The sequence below is a fragment of the Pectinophora gossypiella genome, chromosome 10, assembly GCF_024362695.1.
Source record: "Pectinophora gossypiella chromosome 10, ilPecGoss1.1, whole genome shotgun sequence".
Classification (NCBI taxonomy): Eukaryota; Metazoa; Arthropoda; class Insecta; order Lepidoptera; family Gelechiidae; genus Pectinophora; species Pectinophora gossypiella.
Genome location: NC_065413.1, coordinates 2,873,900 through 2,896,123, shown reverse-complemented (window position 1 = coordinate 2,896,123; position 22,224 = coordinate 2,873,900). Strand labels below are relative to the sequence as shown.

Here is a 22,224-nt window from a genome sequence, read left to right as displayed (position 1 = left end):
ATGGTAAATTGATATGATGAAGAAATTTGTATGGAGCTTTCCGCAATTTTCAAGGTAGAAAGCTAAAAATTGGTATGCGGACTATTTGTTACTAACAAAAAAGACGTGCACTTTTTTGGAAATCTGCCCCGAAACCCTTCAAAGAAAGGATGATATTTTATATTCTTTTCGCAGTTTTCAAGGTAGGAAGCTAAAAAAATTATACATTAGAAAACGGGAATCATGTTACCATGAATTTAACGCAAGCGAAGCTGCGGGCAAAAGCTAGTCAGAGAATAAAACACGTAAGTAGTTACATAAAATATCCATTTAATTATTTACATTGTGTGTACATTGTTCCAAATTAGTCCGATATTGTGGACGTAGTCATCGCAGGTTGGTTCGTAAGGGGTTCCGACTATGGGTTCGAGGTTCATCGGCGCGATGGGGGGTTCTAACACCGTGTCGTTATCACACACCCGCCGTAAGTAGTGCCAGGTCGCCCCATAATCGTATTCTTGAATAGCCTTGAAGAACGTCACTGCTAGGGCCTGTAATTAATTGGTTATACATCAACATAAATAGTTAGTATGTCGTTATTCTACAGACTGCACTTCGGGGGGTGTGCCCGCGATCGACACGAGCTCATTCCACCATCCCCCCTTTATCTTCGGACTTCCAGACGTACGGCCGGGTTCCATCCTTATTTGGGGGATATCCCAACTATTCGCACAAAGCGCTTCGCATCGTCCTTCATTATGCGCACTGCTAGAGAGTGGAATTCTCTGCCGTCATCTCTATTTCCGAATGCATATATAACCCGGGTGTGCATATAACTTTTCGTCTCATTTTTTGGGCGCTCATGTTCAATCTACGGTACTTATATATCGATGAGTCTATTTGAGAATCACTTGTTGCTTGTTGAACAAATATAACTATTAAGTTTCTCGTGTACACCCGAAATTCTTTAGCAACTAATCTCACCTGTAAAGGCTTGGGCTGTTTCCTGGACAGGTACAGGCTGACACTGGCCATGGCCTCCATAACCTTGTCATCGAGCTGCAGGTCTACCACGAGGTTGGGCAGTGCCGTCAGGGCCGCCACCTGAAGCGTGTACGCCTGGCTGTTGCGGTACGCCGACCCCGCGTCCTTCAGGTAACTCTCTAAGGCTGACTTTTGGAGGTACTTGTGGATGCTTGGGAGGACTTCTCTGTGGAATTAAAATGATAAATGTGGGACTGAAAAAATATTATGAACACGATGTGTGTGTGATGCAGATTATGATCGTGTCCTGGGTAGTGTGGAGGGGAGAAGATGGCGGCGATTATTTTGGAAGCAAGGGTTTTGAAAATAAAAAGACGTACTGTCGCATACATAAGATTGCTATTCGTCTACTTTACAGTTGTGTACAAACTATTCCATTATGTCACCAAGTTTAGCATTTACATAAATAGAAAAAAATAAAGCAATGATGATAATGGGATGAATAGTACGGCTACATATCGAATGCTAAATAATTTAGTGAGACGTTGTTTTCAGAAAGGGACTTCGAGTAGGTCCGGGATGGCCGTGAGTTATGAGGACTGGGTTATGCTTATTATACAGGTTGTCAGTTTTTACTATATTAATAAGATTATACACAGCTGAAAAATACGGGTATAACTAACTTGCATTGCACTTTCAGCATTTTTGTCACGTTTTGTAATAATTACGTCATTACACGTCAGTCCGCGTTTAGCAAGCATTCCGCGTGTACTCATATCACTCTATCATATAGCATTAATTACGTATCAATTATATTACTGTGTACTTAAGAACAAAAGGAACTATTTTAGTATCAGTGAGTTATCATTCATCTCTACAATCAGCAAGCAGTAAAGTGTATGTGGCTAGCGGCCCATACAAACCTAATACACTAACCGTATGGTGATTGGTTACCATTGCATAGACGAACTATCACGTTGAAGTGGATCCCGACACCATTTTAGTAGAAGATAATGATGATAAATATAGAAAATCCAACTCACTTAACAGTGCGACTCCTAATGAAGTCTTTGGCCAGCTCGGCCATGGTGACTAGCAGAGACAGTGCGCGGCGGAGCACCACTGGGTCTTCTATGTGGAACCTGTCGACTAGCGGCGCCCAGGCCTGGTGCACCAAGGGGAGCAACTCATCCTCATATCCTCGCAGTATTGGCAACCCCGCCGCCACTACTTGCAGGGCGAGCAGGGACTCGTGACGGCGCCGCGACGTTATGAAGTTGATGCTCCGTCTTAAGATGGTCACGGTTACTCTTATGTGTTGGGGGAGGGGTTCTTTTTCTTCTGTAAGATGTAGGAGAAGAGATATTCATTTGGGGATTTAATCTAGTGGTAACTATAATGTAGATACTCGCATAGGATTATTGTATTCATGGTATAAGAAAGCCAGGTACCTATGTTATGTTAGTGGGCTCTGTTTTCCGCATTTAGACTCTAAGATGGCCCTTATGCGTGTAATTCTTGACTACGTAAGCCAACCTAACTCCTTCCAGAAGCTCAGAAGCCTCCCGGGGTTTTCACAGTCTTCGCGGAGCGACCCCATTCCCGTGAATTCCAGGATTACATGGAGGGCAGTTTCTTCTGCATCCAGACATCCTCTACAAAGTGGGCTGCCCGTTATTCCTAAATTAAATAGATGTTTGTTGAGTGGGCAGTGACCCATAATGCTATTACCAGGTACCTATGCTCAATCTTATGAAAAGCCACCATTTCTAACCGTTTGATGACGTAAGTCTCACATGCCAAGGACGTAAATTTTATAATTGAAAATTAATAGAACTCGTCACATATATAAAAATCATTAAAACTGTAAGTAACTCTTTTACTATGTATTCATTCAAGTTGTATTTGTGGGAGACACGGCTTCCGTGCCTCACTTAGCATGGGTCCACAGAATACCAGCGTCGTGGCTCGCGCCGCGGCTTATGCTGAGTGAGGCCCTTTTATAAAAGGACACCACCACCATCGTTGACCAGTCCATACACTCAATTATTTGTATTTCTCGTGTATGTTGTTTTATTATGTGTTTTGTTTGATTGTAAGTTGTGTGTTACTCCGTGTTTTAAATTATATATTTGTTTTGTATTTGTTACTGTGGTGTCCCTTTATAATAAACGTTTCTTTCTTACTAAAAATTTAAAATTGCTTTGTAAATTAAAAATATTGGTCGTGGGTAATTTATTTTTTACGCTGGGATGACGTTAGCTGGGCTAACCTTGAAATGTTAGCTGTCACTTTTGAGCATACCTGGTTTTCTTATATCACGATTGTATTAGACGATACGCTTTTACATATTGTATGTCAGTTTGCAATAGAATCAGAATTATTTATTCAACGTAATTATCATGGATAAATTTGTTGAAGGTCAATTTAACATTTTTGAATCTACGTCATATCGCAAGGTGTTATGGCTGAGGAGAAGAAATCCCAAGAAACTGCAACAGCAACACATCTTTGAAATCAATATAGGTATACATTACAACTAGAGGAACACATTTAATACCAGGCTATTTGACTACGTGCGTTCGATTACTTGCTTCCTTTGGTAGCCGTTAGAATATCTCGGTAACAAATAACGTAAGTAGTATATCGAATAGAAATGGGAGACTTTCCAGGCGACGTTGCCCGAAAAGAATACAGATGGCGCTGTACAGATTTGCCTTCGTTTAACCTTCTAATTTCATGGATAACAGATATATGCATCTTTTATCTTTATTTTTGGGTATAAATGATGACCCTTGTTATTACACCCAGGCACAACATATCATTAGCCCATTAACGTCCTCACTGCTGGGGCACGGAAGGTGGTAGGGAAGGCTCCCTACCACAACATATCTACCGATTATTAGATAAACAGCCTATATACGTCCCACTGCTGGGCACAGGCCTCCTCTCAATCAACCGGAGAGGGTACCTACCGATTATTATTCTGATCAAAATAAAGAGAAGTAATATAGGTAAACCGGTTGATTGAGGGGAGGCCTGTGGCAGCAGTGGGACGTATATAGGCAGTTTATGTTAATATAGGTAACAACATAATTCTATACGTATCTGATCCAAATATGAATTATTTTTATATATGCCTCTGACATTAGATTATATTTTTGAATAACTATGTTAGTGAGAAAATAGGTAATATTCACGTTAAATCTGAACAGCGCCATCTATTATTTTTTGGGGAACGTAGCCTGAAAAGTCCCTCATTGGCATCATAGTCGATTTCGCTTAAACAAGAACACTCACGCGTAACTCTATCATCATAATCCAATATATCCTCCTCTTTTCTCTTCTGATCTTCTCTGTACATCTCCTCTACACTTTTCCCGCACTCTTCTTCAAACTCTTCTGTACTCAGCAACCTTTCCGCTTCTTCTTTGTTGTTTATAAACTCTACGACGTCTTTTAGAAGGTCTATGTCTGTGTCTATGGCACTGTGTTGTTTGTGTGTTTCGTCGGGGGGGAACCACTTTTGTATACATTGTATAAAGGTGAGGAACACTTGCAGATACGCGTCGAGGTTCCGTTCGTAGTACTTATCGCAGCTTTGGACTAGAACCTGCAAGTTATGAGTCGTTACCAGTGATATTCCGAGAATATACCCACTTTGGAAACGTTCAAGCCAGTTTTTTTTTGACGTGACTTATTGTAGATTTGCCGCAGATGGCATTAACTACTTGGCCGGACAAATGGGGAGCGCTGAAGGCTCTCACCCAGTACAACGTTTAAGACAATAGGCCTGAAGGTGCCCAGTTGTTCACGCGTTTTTTTTTTTGACGTGACTTATTGTAGATTTGCCGCAGATGGCATTAACTACTTGGCCGGAATTCACGCCAGTAAAAAGGGCCAAAACTTATGTAAAACATACCTATATACATAAACTCAGGTCTATTTCCCTATTGAATTCCATTTGCTTCGATCCTGACACACTTCTCCTGCTTCATCGACATTCATCAATCGCTACTTATCTAAATAGAGCTTTATTACCTATCTTTTAAGCAGATAACACCAGAGTACAAGAAATAATAAATTAAAAAAACAGCACAGCTGCAATTTTCCTTACTATTAGAGTTTTTAAAACGGAAAATTCCCACTTTGGAAACGTTCACCAGTAAAAGGCTCAAAACTTATATAAAAAACATACAAAAAACAAACGGCTGCGGTATTAGGGAAGCGGCGTAAGTATCAGGTTATTTTTTCTTGCCTTTTGCTGTAGAAACGTTGGGCCCATGGGGTCCAGAAGCACGTCAGTTTTTAAAGACGATTTCAGCTCGCCTCATCGAGGCAACTTCCGACCCTAGAGCAGGCAGTTATTTTCCCCAAAGGGTCAGTTTGGCGGTGCAGCGAGGCAACGTGGCCAGTATTCTGGGGACTTTGCCTCGATGTGGTGAGCTGGAGGACATTTTTTATTTATAGCTTTTTATTCTTTTTTTATGAAAAACATCATATGACATGGTACCAAAGTATAAGCATATTGATGCTCGTGACCGTACTGCTAAATTCTACAAAGTTACATAGTACTAGGGTAACTGGATAAGATATTCTTACATCTTCCACGATGCCGTAGAGGCAGTCCAGTATAGAGGCGTCACTGTATTCCATGACCACAGATAATATTTGTAACGCCGACTGACTGTCCCAAGCCTGAAAAATATTTTTCTTAGCAGTCAAATCAAGCTCGGATACATTTATAAATAAGTTAAAAAGGAAAAAGAAAACGTTTTTTTGACAGAGATAGATTTCTACTACCCAATTGTATAATAATATTGCTTTTTTTTAAAGAACGTCTAGGGCCCTGTGCCGAGGTTTTTCTTGCAGTTTCTTTTCCCCGGCTATACAGGTTGTGAGAAGCTGCAGTACTTTTAGGCGGATGAGACGTTCCTTGTGTAAAAAATGACGAGTCCCCAATACCCAATTGGTACAGGTCTAATGCTGGGCACAGGCCTCCTCTCAATCAACCGGAGGGGGTTTGGACGATACTCCATCATGCTGCTCCACTGCGGGTTGAAATTTGGGACCAACGACTTAACGTGCCTTCCGAAGTACGGAGTGACCTTTCTTATTCGGACAACCAGGTAACTTAGCTTGCAATATCCAAGCCAAATAAAGGTCGCAGTCTCACAAAGCGATTTTAGACAGTGTCCCCATCCGGAATCGAACCCAGACCTCCAGGTCGAGAACCCTAGCCAGAAGCTGTCCCTTCTGTACGTAATGTTATTGTTTATTCTATGACCTTACCTTAGTGAATTCGAAACTGACCTTTTTAAGCCTCACAGTGACTTGGTTAGTGAAGTAGTCTGCGTTGTGTCGTATGAGGTCCCCCACCGACTGATGTCCGCACGCGAGCGCCACGTCGTTTATTGCCTTCAGACCCGCTAGGTGCAGCATCTCGTATTTACTGCCTGAAACGAGCCCGGGTTTAGATCATCATCATCAGCCCGTTAACGTCCCCACTGCTGGGGCACGGGCCTTCCCTATGGATGGATAGGGTTTTTACTTACTATTTATTTCTTACACGCACGACATTTGCCTACGCCAGCACACGCTGCTTTTAAGTCTATTATTGGTCGAAGCACACGTCCCTTGCAGCGCGGCGTGGAACTGGAAAAATCAACTCACCCACACGTTCCAGTAGCAAGCACAGCGTCTTCAACAAATACGGCTGGTAGTGCTCCTTGAGCCTAGTAGCCATCAATCCAACCCCCTCAGTGAGCAGGCAGCTGAGCAGCATATTGTCCTGAGCTTCCACGAGCGTGGCGCAGGAGTCCGGGTCTGGGAGAGGGGTGACGCGGGGGGCGCGGTAGCTGATGCCCGTGTAGCGCGTCTCTGTTGCACCCTCGTATAGGTCTGGCGGGGGGAAAGTACGGCTAAGTAAAGTTACCCCGGACACTATATAGATACGATTATTTTTGGCGGCAAGGCTTTTGCTATTGCCAAGGCATGCTACCCACACAATGTGGCGGTGTTAAGCTGAATCTTGTACGTTGCGCTGTGCAAATATCGTTAGCGCGTTTCAGGGCATCGATGAGCGCCTATCACGAACAGCGCCATCTAGCGCGCAATTTTTGAACCTTCAATTCCTTTCGGATATCATACGTCAATTTCAAAGGTTTTAAATATGCAACGAAGGAAAACCAATAGATGTCGCTATATTCAAAGAATATTCAACCAATAAGGAAACTAGTCAAATCAGTTACTTTTTAATAATATCAAAACACGAAATTACTATGGAAAAAGCAACCATAGAAAAACGTGACAAAATGTCGCACTTATTATTACGTTTTTCTTTATTCTTTACAAATGCAATTTATTGTCATAAATAAATAAGTGTTACAAAAAACACATGTCATTGCTTAAAAACTAGACATTACTTACACTTAAAGTTAGTCAAATAGCTCGCCTCGGAGCATAGCCGGCTCAAATGTACCCATCACGCTGGCCGCGTTGTTGCGTTTCTTTATTTAAATTCATAAATAAATTAAATAGAAAAAGTAGAATCTGTCTTTACTTAGTAATCAGAATTTCGTAATTTAACTTTGACCTAGGAAACTACCCAACTTCACCGCCATCTATGTGGTACGTGCGGAACTAGGTGATCCGCCACAATCTGATCAACTCACCGGGCACGCTATCCTTGATCCAGGCGCGAGGGTTGTAGACAGTAGCATCCAAGGTATCCTGGGTGGTGAGAGGCGGCTCGGAGCTGCGTACTTCTAGCGGCGAGTACCACATGTTCTCCGCTATGTACGTGTCTAGCACGCGCCGGGCCAAGCTAAGAGGAGAGTTCTCCGCTGGAAAAGAAGAATTAACACATTTAATTACACACATATCCATGTGCAGTCACAAGAAACAATATTTAAAACTATAATGGGCAAAAGTCATTTTACCACTGATGCGCCGTTCCCGGGAATTTTCCCAAAGTAGGTATGTTGCCGTTGTAAAAATTCTATAACCTCCTAAGACCGAATGATCTTTATAAATCCAAACCCCATTGTTTATCTATTGTGTCTGGAAATCTCGGTCATAAGAGGTTAATAGTAAGAACAGCCCGCGCCCGCGCCTGGGCCCGCGTGATGGTTTAAGGCCCGATCTCCCTATCCATCCATAGGGAAGGCCCGTGCCCCATCAGTGGGGACGTGAATGGGCTGATGATGATGATGATGAGTAAGGACACTCGCTGCTATTCTTTTTCAAATTGTTCTTTTTTTGTACTCTCGTGTTATCTGCTAAAAGTTAGGTAATAAAGCTCTTTTTGACACACAAATGCAGAACGTGAATGCTCCATCGCTTTCTGTCAATATGACCTAGACAGTAGAGTCTCTTACCCGCAGCCATCCAGTTGACGACATACACCACCCGACTGTCTTTCTGCTGAAGGAACAACTCCAGCAGCTGGTCGGCCACCAGCTCCCCACACTCCGCGCCACCGATCAGCCGGAGCACGGTGCGCAGTCGGTCTTCCAGCTTGGCCGAGTCCAGGTGTCGGAGTTTGCACCACGGCGCGTCCTTTGGAGGTGGCGATGATACGTCTGGGGAGACAAATATAACAGTAGTTATTATGAAAAAAGTTCAGATATTTCATAAAATAGGTACAAAATAAATCACACGCGACCATTTACAGGGATAGCGGGATAGCGTTTTTCTTGGAGCTTTGGACATGGAAGAAATTGCTATTTGGCAATAAGGTGCCTTACATACTTCTTTTGTCCTGCTTGTAAACAGTTTTTTTTGTTGTGCGATTATGCAATAAAGAGTTTTATATTGTATGGGATATAACAATTTCTATCGGAAATATTTTACTACATTTACTACTACACTTTCAAGTTGAGGAGCTCGGTGGCGCAGCGGCAAACGCGCTCGGTCTGCGATTGTTGAAGTTAAGCAACTTTCGCAAAGGCCGGTCATAGGATGGGTGACCACAAAAAAAGCTTCTCCGTGCTTCGGAAGGCACGTTAAGCCGTTGGTCCCGGCTGCATTAGCAGTCGTTAATAACCATCAATCCGCACTGGGCGCGCGTGATGGTTTAAGGCCCGATCTCCCTATCCATCCGTAGGGAAGGCCCGTGCCCCAGCAGTGGGGACGTTAATGGGCTGATGATGATGACTACTACACTTCAAAAATGACCTTAAAGTTACAATAAGGCTACAATAAGTCACGTGGAAAAATACTGGTCTAGCCTTTTTGTGCGACTGTTATATTATATCCTCACCTCTAGTGGCGTACTGCTGCAGCGCGGTGACGGGTTCGAGCGCGGCGGCCTCCAGCAGCGCGTCGCAGGCTCGCTGCATGTGGTCGCGGGCGCTCAGCGCTGCCGTCAGCCGCTGAGGCCGCGAGTCATCGCACAACATCTCCACGTAGCCATGCAGGACATCCAGCGCTGTCAGCTTGCGAGACGCATCTGGACGCATTACACAGAATCTTTGTAAAAAAGGTTACTTTATAAGGGTATTGATTACTTAGAAGATATTAATGCATGGGATTAACTGTCTGGGAAGTAATATTAGGCAGCCAAATTACTAAAAAGGGTAGTTTCCAACTAGTCAAAACAGTTACTTTTTTGGAATTTGTGTGAAAAAGCAACCTGTGACGTCATAGAAAAACGTGACAAAATGTCGCATTTATCATTATATTTTTCTCTATTAAAATTCATATATAAGTTAAATAGAAAAGAAGGAAACGTTTTTTGTCACCTTCAGATCTGTCTTAGTAATCAGAATTTCATAACTTATTTTTGACCTAGGAAACAACCTAATTGTTTTTTAAGAACGTCTAGGGTCCTGTGCCGAGGTTTTTCCTGCAGCTTCTTGTCCCCGGCTATATAAGTACTACTACTACTATTATTTTTAGGCTTCAGAACCTCAAAAAGAAAAGCGGAGCGCTTGTAGGATCATTTTGTTGTCCGCCCTGTCTGTGAAGTTCAACAAAATCACACTCACCAACATTATTCAATATCCTGGCCAACCCGCTGAGTATGGCGACAAAATTATCCCTGATGCCGTCCATGGTTTTGTTAATCTCGGCCTTATTGCTGGAGAGGTAAGATCTAACAGCCGTCGTGCAGTATTGAGACACCTCTGGGTACTCGTCCTTTGACAGAGATATGAGCACGTCCAGGGCTGTGGGCGCGGACGGTTGCATTGTCCTGGAATGCACAGACTATTCATTGAAAAGTATTGACATAACCTCAGTGGTCTAGCGGTGTGGTTAGAGCGAGCTCACGACCTGGAGGTCCGGCTTCGATTCCCAACGGGGATATTGTCGAAATGACTCTTTTGTTTGGTAAGGACATTGCAGACTTGAATCAGATTGTCCGAAAAAGTAAGACAATTCCGTGCTTCGGAGGGTACTTTAAGCCCGGCTATTGACCGTAATTATGTAATCAGTAGTAATCGTGGTCCAGTGATGGGTTCGAATACCGGTGGGGACATAATCATCACAAAAATCACTTTACGAGCTCTGGTTTCGTTAGGACATTGCAGGCTGATCATCCGAATATCCGAAAGTAAGATGATCCGTGCTTCAGATTGCACGTTAAGTAAGCGGGGAAACCGTTGGTCCGGTTACTACTTACTGATGTGAATACGTAATTGACATGAGTCATGTGAAGGGCCTTTGGCGGCTCAATAGTAACCCTGTCACCAGGGTTGATGAGGTTGGTAATCCATCTCATAATCCACATGATATAAGACAGGACCATAGTAACTTATTCTATATGTAGAATGATTGTCGATTGTATGCTCACGCGTGTGTTAGCGATGAAGGAAAACATCGTGAAGAAACCCACATTCCGGAGAAATGCGTTTCGGAGGTATGTGGCCTGATCTATATTAGGCTGGTTTTCACTTCGCGCGTTGGAAGGTTAAGCAGGTAGTCGCTTCTGTAAAACCTGGATCTGTCAAATCTTTAGGTTAGTAAGCGGACTCTGCGGAAAACGGGATAACGCTGGGGAGATATTTGAAAATTTCCATCAAACCGCAGTATAGTATCGTGGTGGAGTATACCTCGTTACTTGTCCATTTGGGGAGTATTATGTACTGTACCCAGCGATGTACGGTAAGTTGCAGTTTTCTGTTCTTTTATTGATGAGGGAGATGATGATGTATGCTCACGCGTTACACTCGGAGAGGATCCTGTAGCACATCACGGCTAGCTCCTTCCGGACTCGGTAGTGCTCATGTCTGCTGAGGGAGACCAGGCTGCGGGTCACCACTGCTAACTTCTCACCCGCCATAGCATACCACTCCGGGGAACGCTTCGGTAGGAACTTCTGTTTCTTCTCTGCTGAGGAACGAATGTTTTAGCTTTTCTAAACAAACTAGGAGTAGAGAAAACATAGGGACTTTGTTCTGCCTATCATCCCGAAGAAGTTGAGTAGAACACATAATAACGGGTTCTTACCGCGCTTAAAGCAGGGATATGAGACTCCTGATATTTCGACACTGTTGCCGTGAACCCGTTATTATGTGTTCTAATTATGATAATAACCGCGTCAACTTAAAACAATGTATAAGTTGAGTAGAATAGTGACAAATCAAACATGATAGAGGGTCTACCGTAGCCAAATGGATGCAATTCATGAAAAAAAGCAATATTGCAATTTTTTTTTCCTATATTTTATTATGAGTTTATGTTATTTGACATTTGAGAACATTGCGCATTTATATTTATATGCGCAAATGTCCAGTTGCAATATTTTTGATCTTTACTTTTTAACCCAACAGATTTCTTTAAGACATTGGCCCCGATTCCTGACATCTGCTAATTTAATTTTAAATTATACCCGTTATTTCCTTATCCGTCGAAAAGGAAAGGGACGGAGGATTGACAACTGTAAATTTTAAAATTAATGAATAACCCGGGCGAATAAAATAGGCATCTCGCTAGTATGCAACCCGTTTGACGCGTGCTGTCCACGTAATTTGGGCAATATATAAATTTGGGAGGGTTTTTAATATTCGTGCCTAAAATTTACGTGTGTACCAATAATTTTATGCCTATTAATTACCTGTCTTTTTCCTTTTCGTCGGATTCGAAAATGACATGTATAACTTAAAATAAAATTAGATGGTGCCTACAAAGATTTATCGTTGCTCGCAGCACACCCCACACAATAATTTAATTCGTGCCGCGTAACGTAAGTGAGAGGGAGACAGACAATCTGCGCGCGCTCCCCCTTATTCCATAGCTTACGTCCATTCAGACTAGAGTACAACCCTGAGGGGGTGAGGTAAATCTACCTACGAATTAGTGCGGGGCGGAGATTTACCGTTCTATACGTAGTATTATTCTTTATTCTAATTTCATGTCTCATGAATTGTCATAAAACATAAAACATAAACTGCCTATATACGTCCCACTGCTGGGCACAGGCCTCCCCTCAATTAACCGGAGGGGGTATGGAGCATACTCCACCACGCTGCTCCACTGCGGGTTGGTGGAGGTGTTTTTACGGCTAATAGCCGGGACCAACGGCTTAACGTGCCCTCCGAAGCACGGAATCATCATGAATTGTCATGGTATTTTAATATGTATATTGCTTTTGGAAATTAAAAAAACTTTGTTGTTGAAGATATTTTGCGTCGCGTCATACCGGCGCACAACAGAAGCGTAGAATTCAAATATAAATTTGCAAGTTTTCTGTTCAATTTACATTGAAAATAAACATTTTTTTTAAATTTGTTTGGCCCTGACTAGTAACAAAATAAGTTGTTCTAACTAACCCTTGCTTACTTCTCTGTCTGGGCCGGTCTTCTCCCGTACGAGGCGCGCGAAGTCTTGAGGGGTGAGCTCGGCGCGGCGCGGCATCAGACGGTCCTGCATTGTCAAGCAGAGGATACGGTGCGTTGCTTCTATTGCCGCCTGGGAGCAGAAGAAAATGGGCGTTTAGTTACTTACGTATAGTGCTGGTTCCTATACACACCATCTAATTTTATTTTAAGTTATACCTCTCATTATACACACAAAACGAAAGGGACTGGTAATCGACAGACATTACTAGGCAGAAATTTAAAAAACCCTTTCAAAATTTTACATTGGCCAAACACCCGACAGAATTAAGTTGACAGCACACGGCAAACGGGTTTAATACCAGCGAGATGTCTATTCAATCAGTCAGCTGTCAATCGCCCGTCCCTTTCCACTTTGGCAGGTAAAAAAATGACAGGTACAACTTATAATAAAATTAGGAGGTGTCTACAGGAATCTGGACCTGTGTTACACAGACCTACACAACCTACAGATTACAGAGATTCACTGTTTTTTTTCTATTATTTTTAGTTTAGGTACCTTTTAATTTTATGTTTGTAATTTCTGTCGTATATTTTTATTCATTGTTTATTTTTTAGATAAATAAGTTTATTTTTAAATATAAATAAGTTTATTTATTAAAAAAAAGTAAATTAAAAGTTGAGAAAGTTCAATTACCTGGATTAAAAAATATCTATCTTGTACTCACCACGACGACGGCGTGTCCCGGGTTGTGGTGGCACACAGCCACGTCCTGCAGGGCGGCCAGCACGCCGGGCAGGATGTTGGCCAGCGTGTCCACAACCACCAGCTGCAACGCGCGGTCCGATATCGCGTACTTGTCCGTCGTCAGCTTCGCGTGCGTCGCCGTGTGCGCCGTCAAGCAGTCTATTGCTGCTAGTCTGTGGTAAATGTCATCTTCTATCGTGTGGGTTGTGAGGTGGATTACCAACCCCATCAACCCTGGTGTCAGGGTGGTGGTAAATGTCATCATCATCGTTAATTGAGTCGTGTACTAAGTTCCAAGATAAATTATGAAATTCTGATTACTAAATAAAGACAGATCTAAAACTAAGAAAAACATTTTTCTTTTTTCTATTTAAGTTATTTATGAATTTTAATCAAGACGTAATAATAAGTCTGACATTTTAACATGTTTTTTAATGACGTCAGAGTGTGCTTTTTCATACAATTTTTATAGTAATTTCGTGTTTTGATGTTTAGTAAAAATTAAGTGATATGACTAATAATCTCTTAAATAGGCTAGTTTCCTAGCCTATTTAAGAGCCACATTCTTGTTGGTGTAGCATTCTCCATTCTTGTTTAACAAAGGCCACTTTGACTTCCTTATAAGACACGAAATTTGCCTTCCCTTAAAAAAATAATGGAACAGAAAAACAAACAAATAAATTAAAAAGAAGTGCTAAATATTACCCATTGTTGATAGGACTCTCAAATGTTGCATGGGGATTCCTTTTAGGACGTATTCAAATTTGTCGTAAGATCAGGGGAGTTAAAAAGGCCACATCAAAGCAATTCACCTAAAAGAGCAATATAGTGTATTTAAAAAGAAATCTTAATTAGAGTGTCTCAGAAGAATGAGTGGTCATAGATTAGTTAATTATGAGTAGCTGTCTTCGCTGGAAGACACACTCTACCTGACAATACACTTATACCAAATCTGCTCATAGTAAACAAAAAACAAAAAGATACTGATTGCAGATATAGCCAGGAAAAAAAAAAAGAGTGTCTATACGAGCAGAAACTTCAACTCAACTTCACACCACAGAAATGCGTATGCTACGATGGTCTGGGGGAGTTATGCTAAAAGATAAAGTGCGCAACAATCACATCACAGGGAGTTTTAAAGTTGTGCCCATAACTGACAAGATGTCGGAATCCAGGCTTAGATAGTATGGCCATGTAATGAGAAGAATGGACGACCATCTCGTGAAAAAACTCATTTCCATGGCTACTAGTGGGAGAAGGGAAGACCTGAAACCACCTGGTTGCCAAATGTCCAGAGGGCATGGAGAGGCTGGGTCTCAAAGAAGACGATGTTTGTCAGGGCGATACTTGGCGCCGCATGATTAGGCGAGGACAAAGGAGAAGAAGAGAATTAAAGTACCCCTACCTCAATGGCCTATGTTTCTCCAATTTAGCTATGTGCACAGCAACGAACACGGCCTGTGCCAGTGTGGGCACTTGGGTCCGTAGCAGAGTCTCCCGCGACGGTTTGTCCAGCTGCAGCATCAGCGTGGTCAGGCACTGCATCACGCTCAACTTCAACTCTTCGGGTACATCTGCCACTATGGAAAACAACAACATATATTCAGTCATGTATACAGGATTTGGCAATGGTCCTCCATGTAGATTTTGGTGGAATATCCTTCTAATTTCTTTGTTCTGGTCACACTCCACCAAGAAATGTGTAATATTCTCAGCAGTCCCACAGCATGCACAATTGGGACAGTTTTGTTTCCTTATTAAAAAGTAAAAGTTATTGTTACGTGACCAGATCAAACTCTATGGGCAGTATTAGTAAACTGTTCTCAGCCTTAAGACTGCCCTCAATGTGACAATTCTTGTACAAAACAGGGGCTTGAACATCATCTTGAGGGCAGTCTCAGCTGAGATTAATACCACCCTTAATGCCGGAATTAAAGTGCCCCTCGACAGACCAGTATCATCAAACCAAGGTTTCACATTGGTAGGATGAACAATAAAACTCACTTACCCATCCCAGGCTTAGAGTTGTCGAACACGAGACTAAGCAATGCTGTCTCAATCTTCATGCACATTTCGAAGCTGTTCACCGTCACTTTCTCTAACACCATCCGCATTGCATCTGCCATTTTACTTTGCAGATCATATTTCTTACTAAAAACAATACATTATATTACAATAATTACTTAGGTACAGAGTTTCACTAACTTTAATTACTATAAAAAAGCTTATAAAAATTATATGAATGTAGGTACATAAGACTACCCTCATATTTAAAAGGAATATAATTAATATGAAAAGTGAGTATTTTTTATCTAATACAGCAATGTGTTGCGTAGTGAGACATTTTAAGTGGGATACTTAGTTCACTTCATTACACACATTAATCCTTAGAAAATAATAACACACAAAAGTAATATATTACGTTATCTGTCTATACAAAGTATGTATAAATATACGATTAACAGGTATAATAAATATAGTATAAGATATAGGTAACTTACTCAATCTCTTCAGATTTTACATGTGTTATGAATGGGAACAAGATATATTGCTGGAGCTCCTGGAGAGCTTCTTGTTTCATTTCTTCCACGCGTTGTGAGAAGGACGTGATGGTCTCCGCATTAGGACACACCATCACCAGGTCACATACTGGTTTTATTTGAGAAAATGCCTCTTTCAGATCAGCATTCATCTTTGCGCCCTTACACACTGTTTAGAACTAACAAAAGGTTATAATTTAATTCAATGTAATAATCTTATTGGAATATTTAATATGACATGGCTATTCACATCGTATTAGAGATAAGTTTTTAATTTTTGCGGAAAACTGGTTGCAATTTTCTGCAACCTCTGCAACTGTCACATTGATGCGTTTATGAAGTTTGCTGTGTGTTATCTTGAACGTTTATTTCAAATGGATTTTTTATTCAAAGGTTCAAAAGATATATTAGGTGAAGAGATTATATAAGAATTATTTATGCGAGTGAAGGCAGCAATACCAATACGACGCAGCACTAGAGTAGATAGAAACAGAAATAAATCAAAATATCCTTACAAGAGGCAGTACGAATACATTGTCTGCCTCCCTGCCTGAATAAAAAAATATAAAGAAAAAAAAGAGCAGATTTACATTCGGATACACGCTATAAATACTACATACATGATGAATGTGAGTGAGTTGAGAGATAAGTGATATATTTATTGCAGAAATTGCAGAATTCCAGAGATAGTCGGTGTTCACACAAGACTTCCGGATCGGGAAAAGTGGAAGCATTTGCCCCCCAGTGGAATAAAATAGGCTAAATCAAAATGTAGCGATTATTGTTTTTTTTCCACATTGGACGACTCTGGAGTCCCTTACTTTGAGCCAAAGTCATTATTATTAATTATGTCGTTTTCATATTGTGGTGAGTTGGTGGGTTATTATGGCTATTACCTATGTGTTCGATCTGTAGGTATCCGAACAAAAAAGTACCTCTACTGTCGCTTGTCAAAGTCAGGTGTTAAGATCTGACATTTGTGTAAAAAGTTGTCAAATTAGAAAAAATGAGAAGGAACGAGTTAAAATTAATTAGATTAAAGTCTGAAATAATGTTTTTAGTTTAGTTTGTAGAACATAAAGAAATGCCAAAATGTTCTCCATCCGTGGACAACGAGTGGTACATAAGTGCCTCAAGATTTTGAGGTTATCTTTTGTTAATTTTAGAAGTCAGCACAATTTGCATAATTTAAACCCAGTAAGGACGGTGGAGAAGACCATCGAGAACAACACAAGTATATTTGTTGAGAGCCCCATACATGTTAAAATTCAACCCATCGACGTACACAACATAAAAGCTCATAACAAGTTGGTAATGACATTGTATAGCCAAGGTAAGGGAACGAACGATTTCCAGGTGAAACAGACTTCCAAAAGATTAGAACTGCTTAACAAGAACACCTCTTCGGACAGGAGCGATGTATGCTTAATACAAGTACCATATCAGTTGAAAGTGCAGGTCACGACAACAGATAAAGCGTCGGTGGAACTAGGAAAGTTAGAAGGCGAGGAGTTCGTCGTGAAAACTGACAAAGGGAAGGTTATCGTGAAAGATCTGAAAGCCCATCGCATCAAAGTAGAGAGCAATGAGGGAGAGGTGGTGACTGAAGGCCGGTTGCAGGCATCACACATTGAACTCAAGACTGGATTGAATTCTGGCATAAGCTGCAACAACATAATGGCGCAGCTACTCAACGTGAACACACACGCCGGGCCCATTGTAGTGAAGTCATGTTACAGTGACAAGTCTCATTTTACTACTCTAATGGGTAACATCCGTCTGGCCCATCTTCACAAAAATGTTATGATAGATGTGATTCAACAAGGCAACTTGCACATAACATATTTCTCAGGCAATCTACAGGCTTCATTGAAGAGTGGGGATGTGTACATGCTGGCATCACAGCTGGTTGACAAGAGCAGTATTTTCATACATGAGAAGGGGAAGGTGGAAGTGTTGATTCCAGACATACTGAACAATTTGCCGGCTACTAATCTTATAGCTGATAAGATATTTGTTGATGACAAAATATTGAAGTTAGGTAGATTTATGGATGACTCTCACCCTAAAAGATTTAGGTTTGAGAAGGAACCACAGAATGAGTTGCATGTAGTGTGTAAGAATGGCTCAATCGAATTGAAGGAAACAACTCTACCCTTTGGGAACATCATATCAACCTGTACTACGGACTAATTATACCAGAGCCTGCTTTCTTGTATTGTAATCTGATGTAGATTTGAGGACACTTGTTAATTAATTAAATAAATATAATATTGTTAAATGTAACTGTAATGTTTATTTGTTTTTATCAATATTCTGGCCAGTCTACAATTTGATTTATGAAATACTTTTTGTGTATTTAATCATATTGTTGCATTTCTTCATACCGAAAGGTGAAGTTTGTTGTTTGTACAGTACTCATATGCATAACATATATTATGTGTACATGTTATACATGCAATCAAAACATTTAACATACCTATTATTTCTCTAGCTGTTATCACTGTGTTGTGTCTTCCACTGCATTAATAGAATATGTAGTTAATTATATTACCAGCATCATTCATTAATTACAATTTAATTATGTTCATTTTTATAATAAACAAGTTATTTGTAAACATTCATATTTATGGTACCAGTATTTGAAACTGCCAAAAACAATTAGGTATTTTAAAGTTTTGAAAATTAGCATTTACTTATTATAAGTAGTAATTATACAGAGTTCATCACATTCACATATAGGAACTGTTACAATATTTTAGTTGCTTGTAACACTTAGTTACAAGACATTTGAAATATTTAGTGAACATATTTTTGTATAATACATTTTAGTAAAAATTCTAACTTTAGGTTGTGTTCTAAGGTCGTATTTATTTAGGTTGGTAGTTCCTAGGAAATTTGATTTGTGATATCATCTGTTAAAGCTAGTCTTCATGTATCATATAGGTAGAATCAAGTTTGTATTAGGTAATTGATAACATAATTATAAATTGTTATTCACCTTATTTATTAGATAACGTAAATGGTTAATATTGTTGAGATTTTCATTAAATGATCGTCCATGTACCGAATACATGCATTTTTTTCAAACACCTCACATTTTCCATTATATCTACTATCGTATTCAGACTTTGATATTGTTTACTAATGACTAAATTACTTACCTGGAAAATCCTTTTAACAAATGACAGGTAAAATAAACAATTTCCGATACGAAGTTGCTTCCCAATTGTTTGTTTATTTTTTTAACTAGGTAACCGTTAATTGGGTGCAAAGATGAGGCTGTAATGCGCGGCGGCGCCCGCGCAGCAAGATAACAAGGCAGTTTATATGCAGCGGCGCGGAGCGCGCGCGCCAGTCCCGCCCGCCATGCCGGCTTGCGCGCCCGAGTACACGCGCCTCGCGCGCTCCAACACTGAGCTCGTGTTTTCCCCTCGCGTCAAGAGATGCTCCCATCAGCCGCCGCCCTTCACGGCGCTGCGCCGCTCCTTCTCGTCCACGTTTTCCTTGATCCCGGAGGAGCGTGCCATCAGCCCCGAGCGCCCGCCGCCGCTACCGCGCTTCATCCGGATCATCACGTGGGGACCCAGGCTCTTCCTCCGCCCGTTCATCGCTCTCTTCAACTTCATCTCACACCCCGCCTGGAAACAAATCCTGATCGTACTGCCTACGTTATGGATCGCCGCATCTCTATTCATATTCTGGAAGTGTGTGCAGTATCCTATCGGATTTTTGAAGATGATCGGTCGCCTCGTCTTCCTGCAGAGTTCGTACAAACCTCGCACCGTGCTCATCAGTGGTGGTAGTTCGGTTCAAGCTCTACATCTGGCGAGGAATTTTCACTCGGCGGGCGCACGGGTCGTTGCGTTCGAGATAGAGGGTCATTTCTCCCTACTGAAATACTCGGCGGCTGTCAATAGGTTCTACACTATCCCGCGTCCAAATCCGGCCGACCCGCTCGCCTACGCTCGGTCGCTGCGAGAGATAGTAGACGCGGAATCAGTGGTGTTCTACGTGCCAGTAAGTTCTACGACCCCTGCGTACTATGACGCGCTTGCGAAACAACACCTAGAAGTGGTCGGGTGTCAGTGCTTCGTGCCGTGCGCCCGCGACGTCGTCATGTTGGATGACCCGCTGGAGCTGATGAGAGTATGTCGAGCGGCCGGCCTCGCCACACCGCAGTTCTGGGTAGTAGCCAGTGAAGAAGATGTACGCCACTGGTACGACAGCGGAGCCGCGAAGGAAGGTCGACATTTCATTGCGAGCGCTGGAGCCCGCGGTGCAAGAGATCGCATGCGATTTGTCATGCCAGAAGAAAAAAGTCAGTTCAGGTTTACCAGAGAAATCAGTGCTGAGAAACCATGGGTGATCATCCGAGAGCCGAAGGGCGAGAGGATCATCACCTGCACTACATTGAAGGAATCACGTGCTGTTAACAACGTGACGTGCCGCGTCGACTCTGTGAGGAAAGGGTTAGTCCCACAAAAGGACGATGAAGCCGACGCTTGGGTGCAGCGGTTCGTGTCGCGCTTGTCTGCAGCTAGACCCATGACCGGCCACGTGTCGTTCAGATTGGTGCGCGAAGAACATACAACGAACGGGCACGGGAACAAGTTGGTTGCGATCGGAGCTCGAGTAGGGGTGTCTTTGCCATACTTGTGTCAAGGACAGTCGCGGTGCGGCCACGCGGCGACTGTGGGCAAGCTGCTGGACACTGTGCTGGACACGAGGGAAGCCCTGTTCGCGTACTGGGACCCGTTGCCGTACTGCGCGTACTACCAGTCGTGCGCGCCCGACCAGCGCCGCCAACCGCCCGAGCCCTGTAAAACACCCCCTAACGTGCCGCTCTGAACGGGCCCTAATCTTCAAGTAGGATCTATTTATTAAGACACTCAGTACCTGAATAGTGCGTGAGTGGGAGCTCTCTGTAGCGATATTTGTCGCGTTATATACGCGTGTTCTCGAAAACAAGTCGATAACCGGGGACACGACAAGATTGTAACTACTAAGTAGATATCTAACGTACCAAATATTATTGTAAGCGTATAATTATTATGTTAGATAAAGCAAATGCTTATCATGGCCGATCAATGTCCGGATCGTATTTATGTTATTTGAAGCTAATTAAAGTTCGTAATGGCTAAAATTGTAAAATATGGTGTTGTATATAGGTATAGTAGTAACGTTATTCGGTCATTGTGCTATACTTACTTACTTATTATGGTTTTTTTATATTATCATGTGTTGAATGATAAGGCAGTTGAGTAAATAAACGTTTATTGTAAATACGAGAAACATTTTTCTTTCTTTTCTGAAGAAAAGTTTTATTGCAATTTTTCCTTTATTTATATACTTAATGTGATACCTATATAACGCTCTACTATTAAATAGGTCACATTATAATGATAATTATCACGTTCATGTGAACACGTGGAGTGCAATAATAGCATCATAATAATACAAAATGGCTTTTGCAACTAGATAATAGTAGTGGCAGACTAGAAGCCATTTTCCGGCTACGAAATTAACTTCACATATGTGGATATCTTTTATGCCGGAAACTCATCCAGTAGGGTAGTTTCCAATTAAGTCAAATTAGTTACTAAAACACATTTTATAAATAAAACATCTCCTCCAATGCGTCACATCGAGGCAAGGTGCCCAACAGGCTGGCAGCATTACCCCTCTGAATTAGTTTCTTTTTATTAAACGTGAAAACACGAAATTACTTTGGAATTTGTATGAAAAAGCAACCCGTGACTTAGAAAAACGTGACAAAATGTTGAACTTTATTTCAATTTAAAACGTTTTTGGCACTTTTAGATCTGTCTTTATTTTGTAATTAGAATTTCATAATTTACCTTTGCCCTAGGAAACTACCCAATTATAAGGTCACAATTCTATCAATACCTACGTCATGATAGTCAGTAAGTAGTTATCAGTCTAATAAGAAACCAACAGCGACTAATCATAGACGAATTTGCAGTCCCAAGGTACCTACTTAGGGTCTTACAATCTGGGGCATCAGGTCCCGTTTCTTTTGGCAAATTAAAAAGAAATCTTTGTAAGAAATAGCCTGACGGCAATTTACAGGTCCCTTCTTTATGCTTCCTTATGTAAATAAAGACCTTGTAGATCGCGTTGGACCGTGAATCTTAACAACCCACATTCATGTTTGCTTAACTATAATTAT

At 41.5% G+C, this 22,224-nt stretch overlaps 3 protein-coding genes across 5 annotated transcripts; 2 read left to right on the top strand and 1 right to left on the bottom strand.

Moving 5' to 3' along the window:
• Positions 1-289: 289 nt before the first annotated feature.
• LOC126370198 (TELO2-interacting protein 1 homolog) lies at positions 290-19,318 on the bottom strand. Of its 3 annotated transcripts, XM_050014963.1 has the most exons (18): positions 19,196-19,266; positions 15,993-16,210; positions 15,500-15,642; positions 14,897-15,071; positions 13,472-13,664; positions 12,738-12,876; positions 11,127-11,298; positions 9,954-10,159; positions 9,227-9,415; positions 8,343-8,546; positions 7,638-7,808; positions 6,637-6,864; positions 6,277-6,419; positions 5,566-5,661; positions 4,264-4,576; positions 2,007-2,304; positions 964-1,189; positions 290-530 (listed from the first exon to the last, which is right to left on the bottom strand). In XM_050014963.1, the coding sequence occupies exons 2-18, from the start codon at positions 16,181-16,183 to the stop codon at positions 318-320; spliced, it is 3,300 nt and encodes a 1,099-aa protein (XP_049870920.1). In that variant the 5' UTR covers positions 16,184-16,210; positions 19,196-19,266; the 3' UTR covers positions 290-317. The 3 variants fall into 3 exon arrangements, with proteins under 3 accessions (XP_049870920.1, XP_049870922.1, XP_049870921.1); XM_050014965.1 differs by lacking the exon at positions 15,993-16,210 and having other exon boundaries at positions 19,196-19,318; XM_050014964.1 differs by lacking the exon at positions 19,196-19,266 and having other exon boundaries at positions 11,127-11,295; positions 15,993-16,370.
• Positions 16,977-18,565, top strand: LOC126370258 (uncharacterized). Its single transcript, XM_050015080.1, has one exon. The coding sequence runs from the start codon at positions 17,124-17,126 to the stop codon at positions 18,222-18,224; it is 1,101 nt and encodes a 366-aa protein (XP_049871037.1). The 5' UTR covers positions 16,977-17,123; the 3' UTR covers positions 18,225-18,565.
• Positions 19,319-19,346: 28 nt separating the features above from the next.
• Positions 19,347-21,326, top strand: LOC126370234 (uncharacterized). Its single transcript, XM_050015045.1, has one exon. It carries the CDS (start codon positions 19,362-19,364, stop codon positions 20,880-20,882), a length of 1,521 nt encoding a protein of 506 aa, XP_049871002.1. The 5' UTR covers positions 19,347-19,361; the 3' UTR covers positions 20,883-21,326.
• Positions 21,327-22,224: the final 898 nt, after the last annotated feature.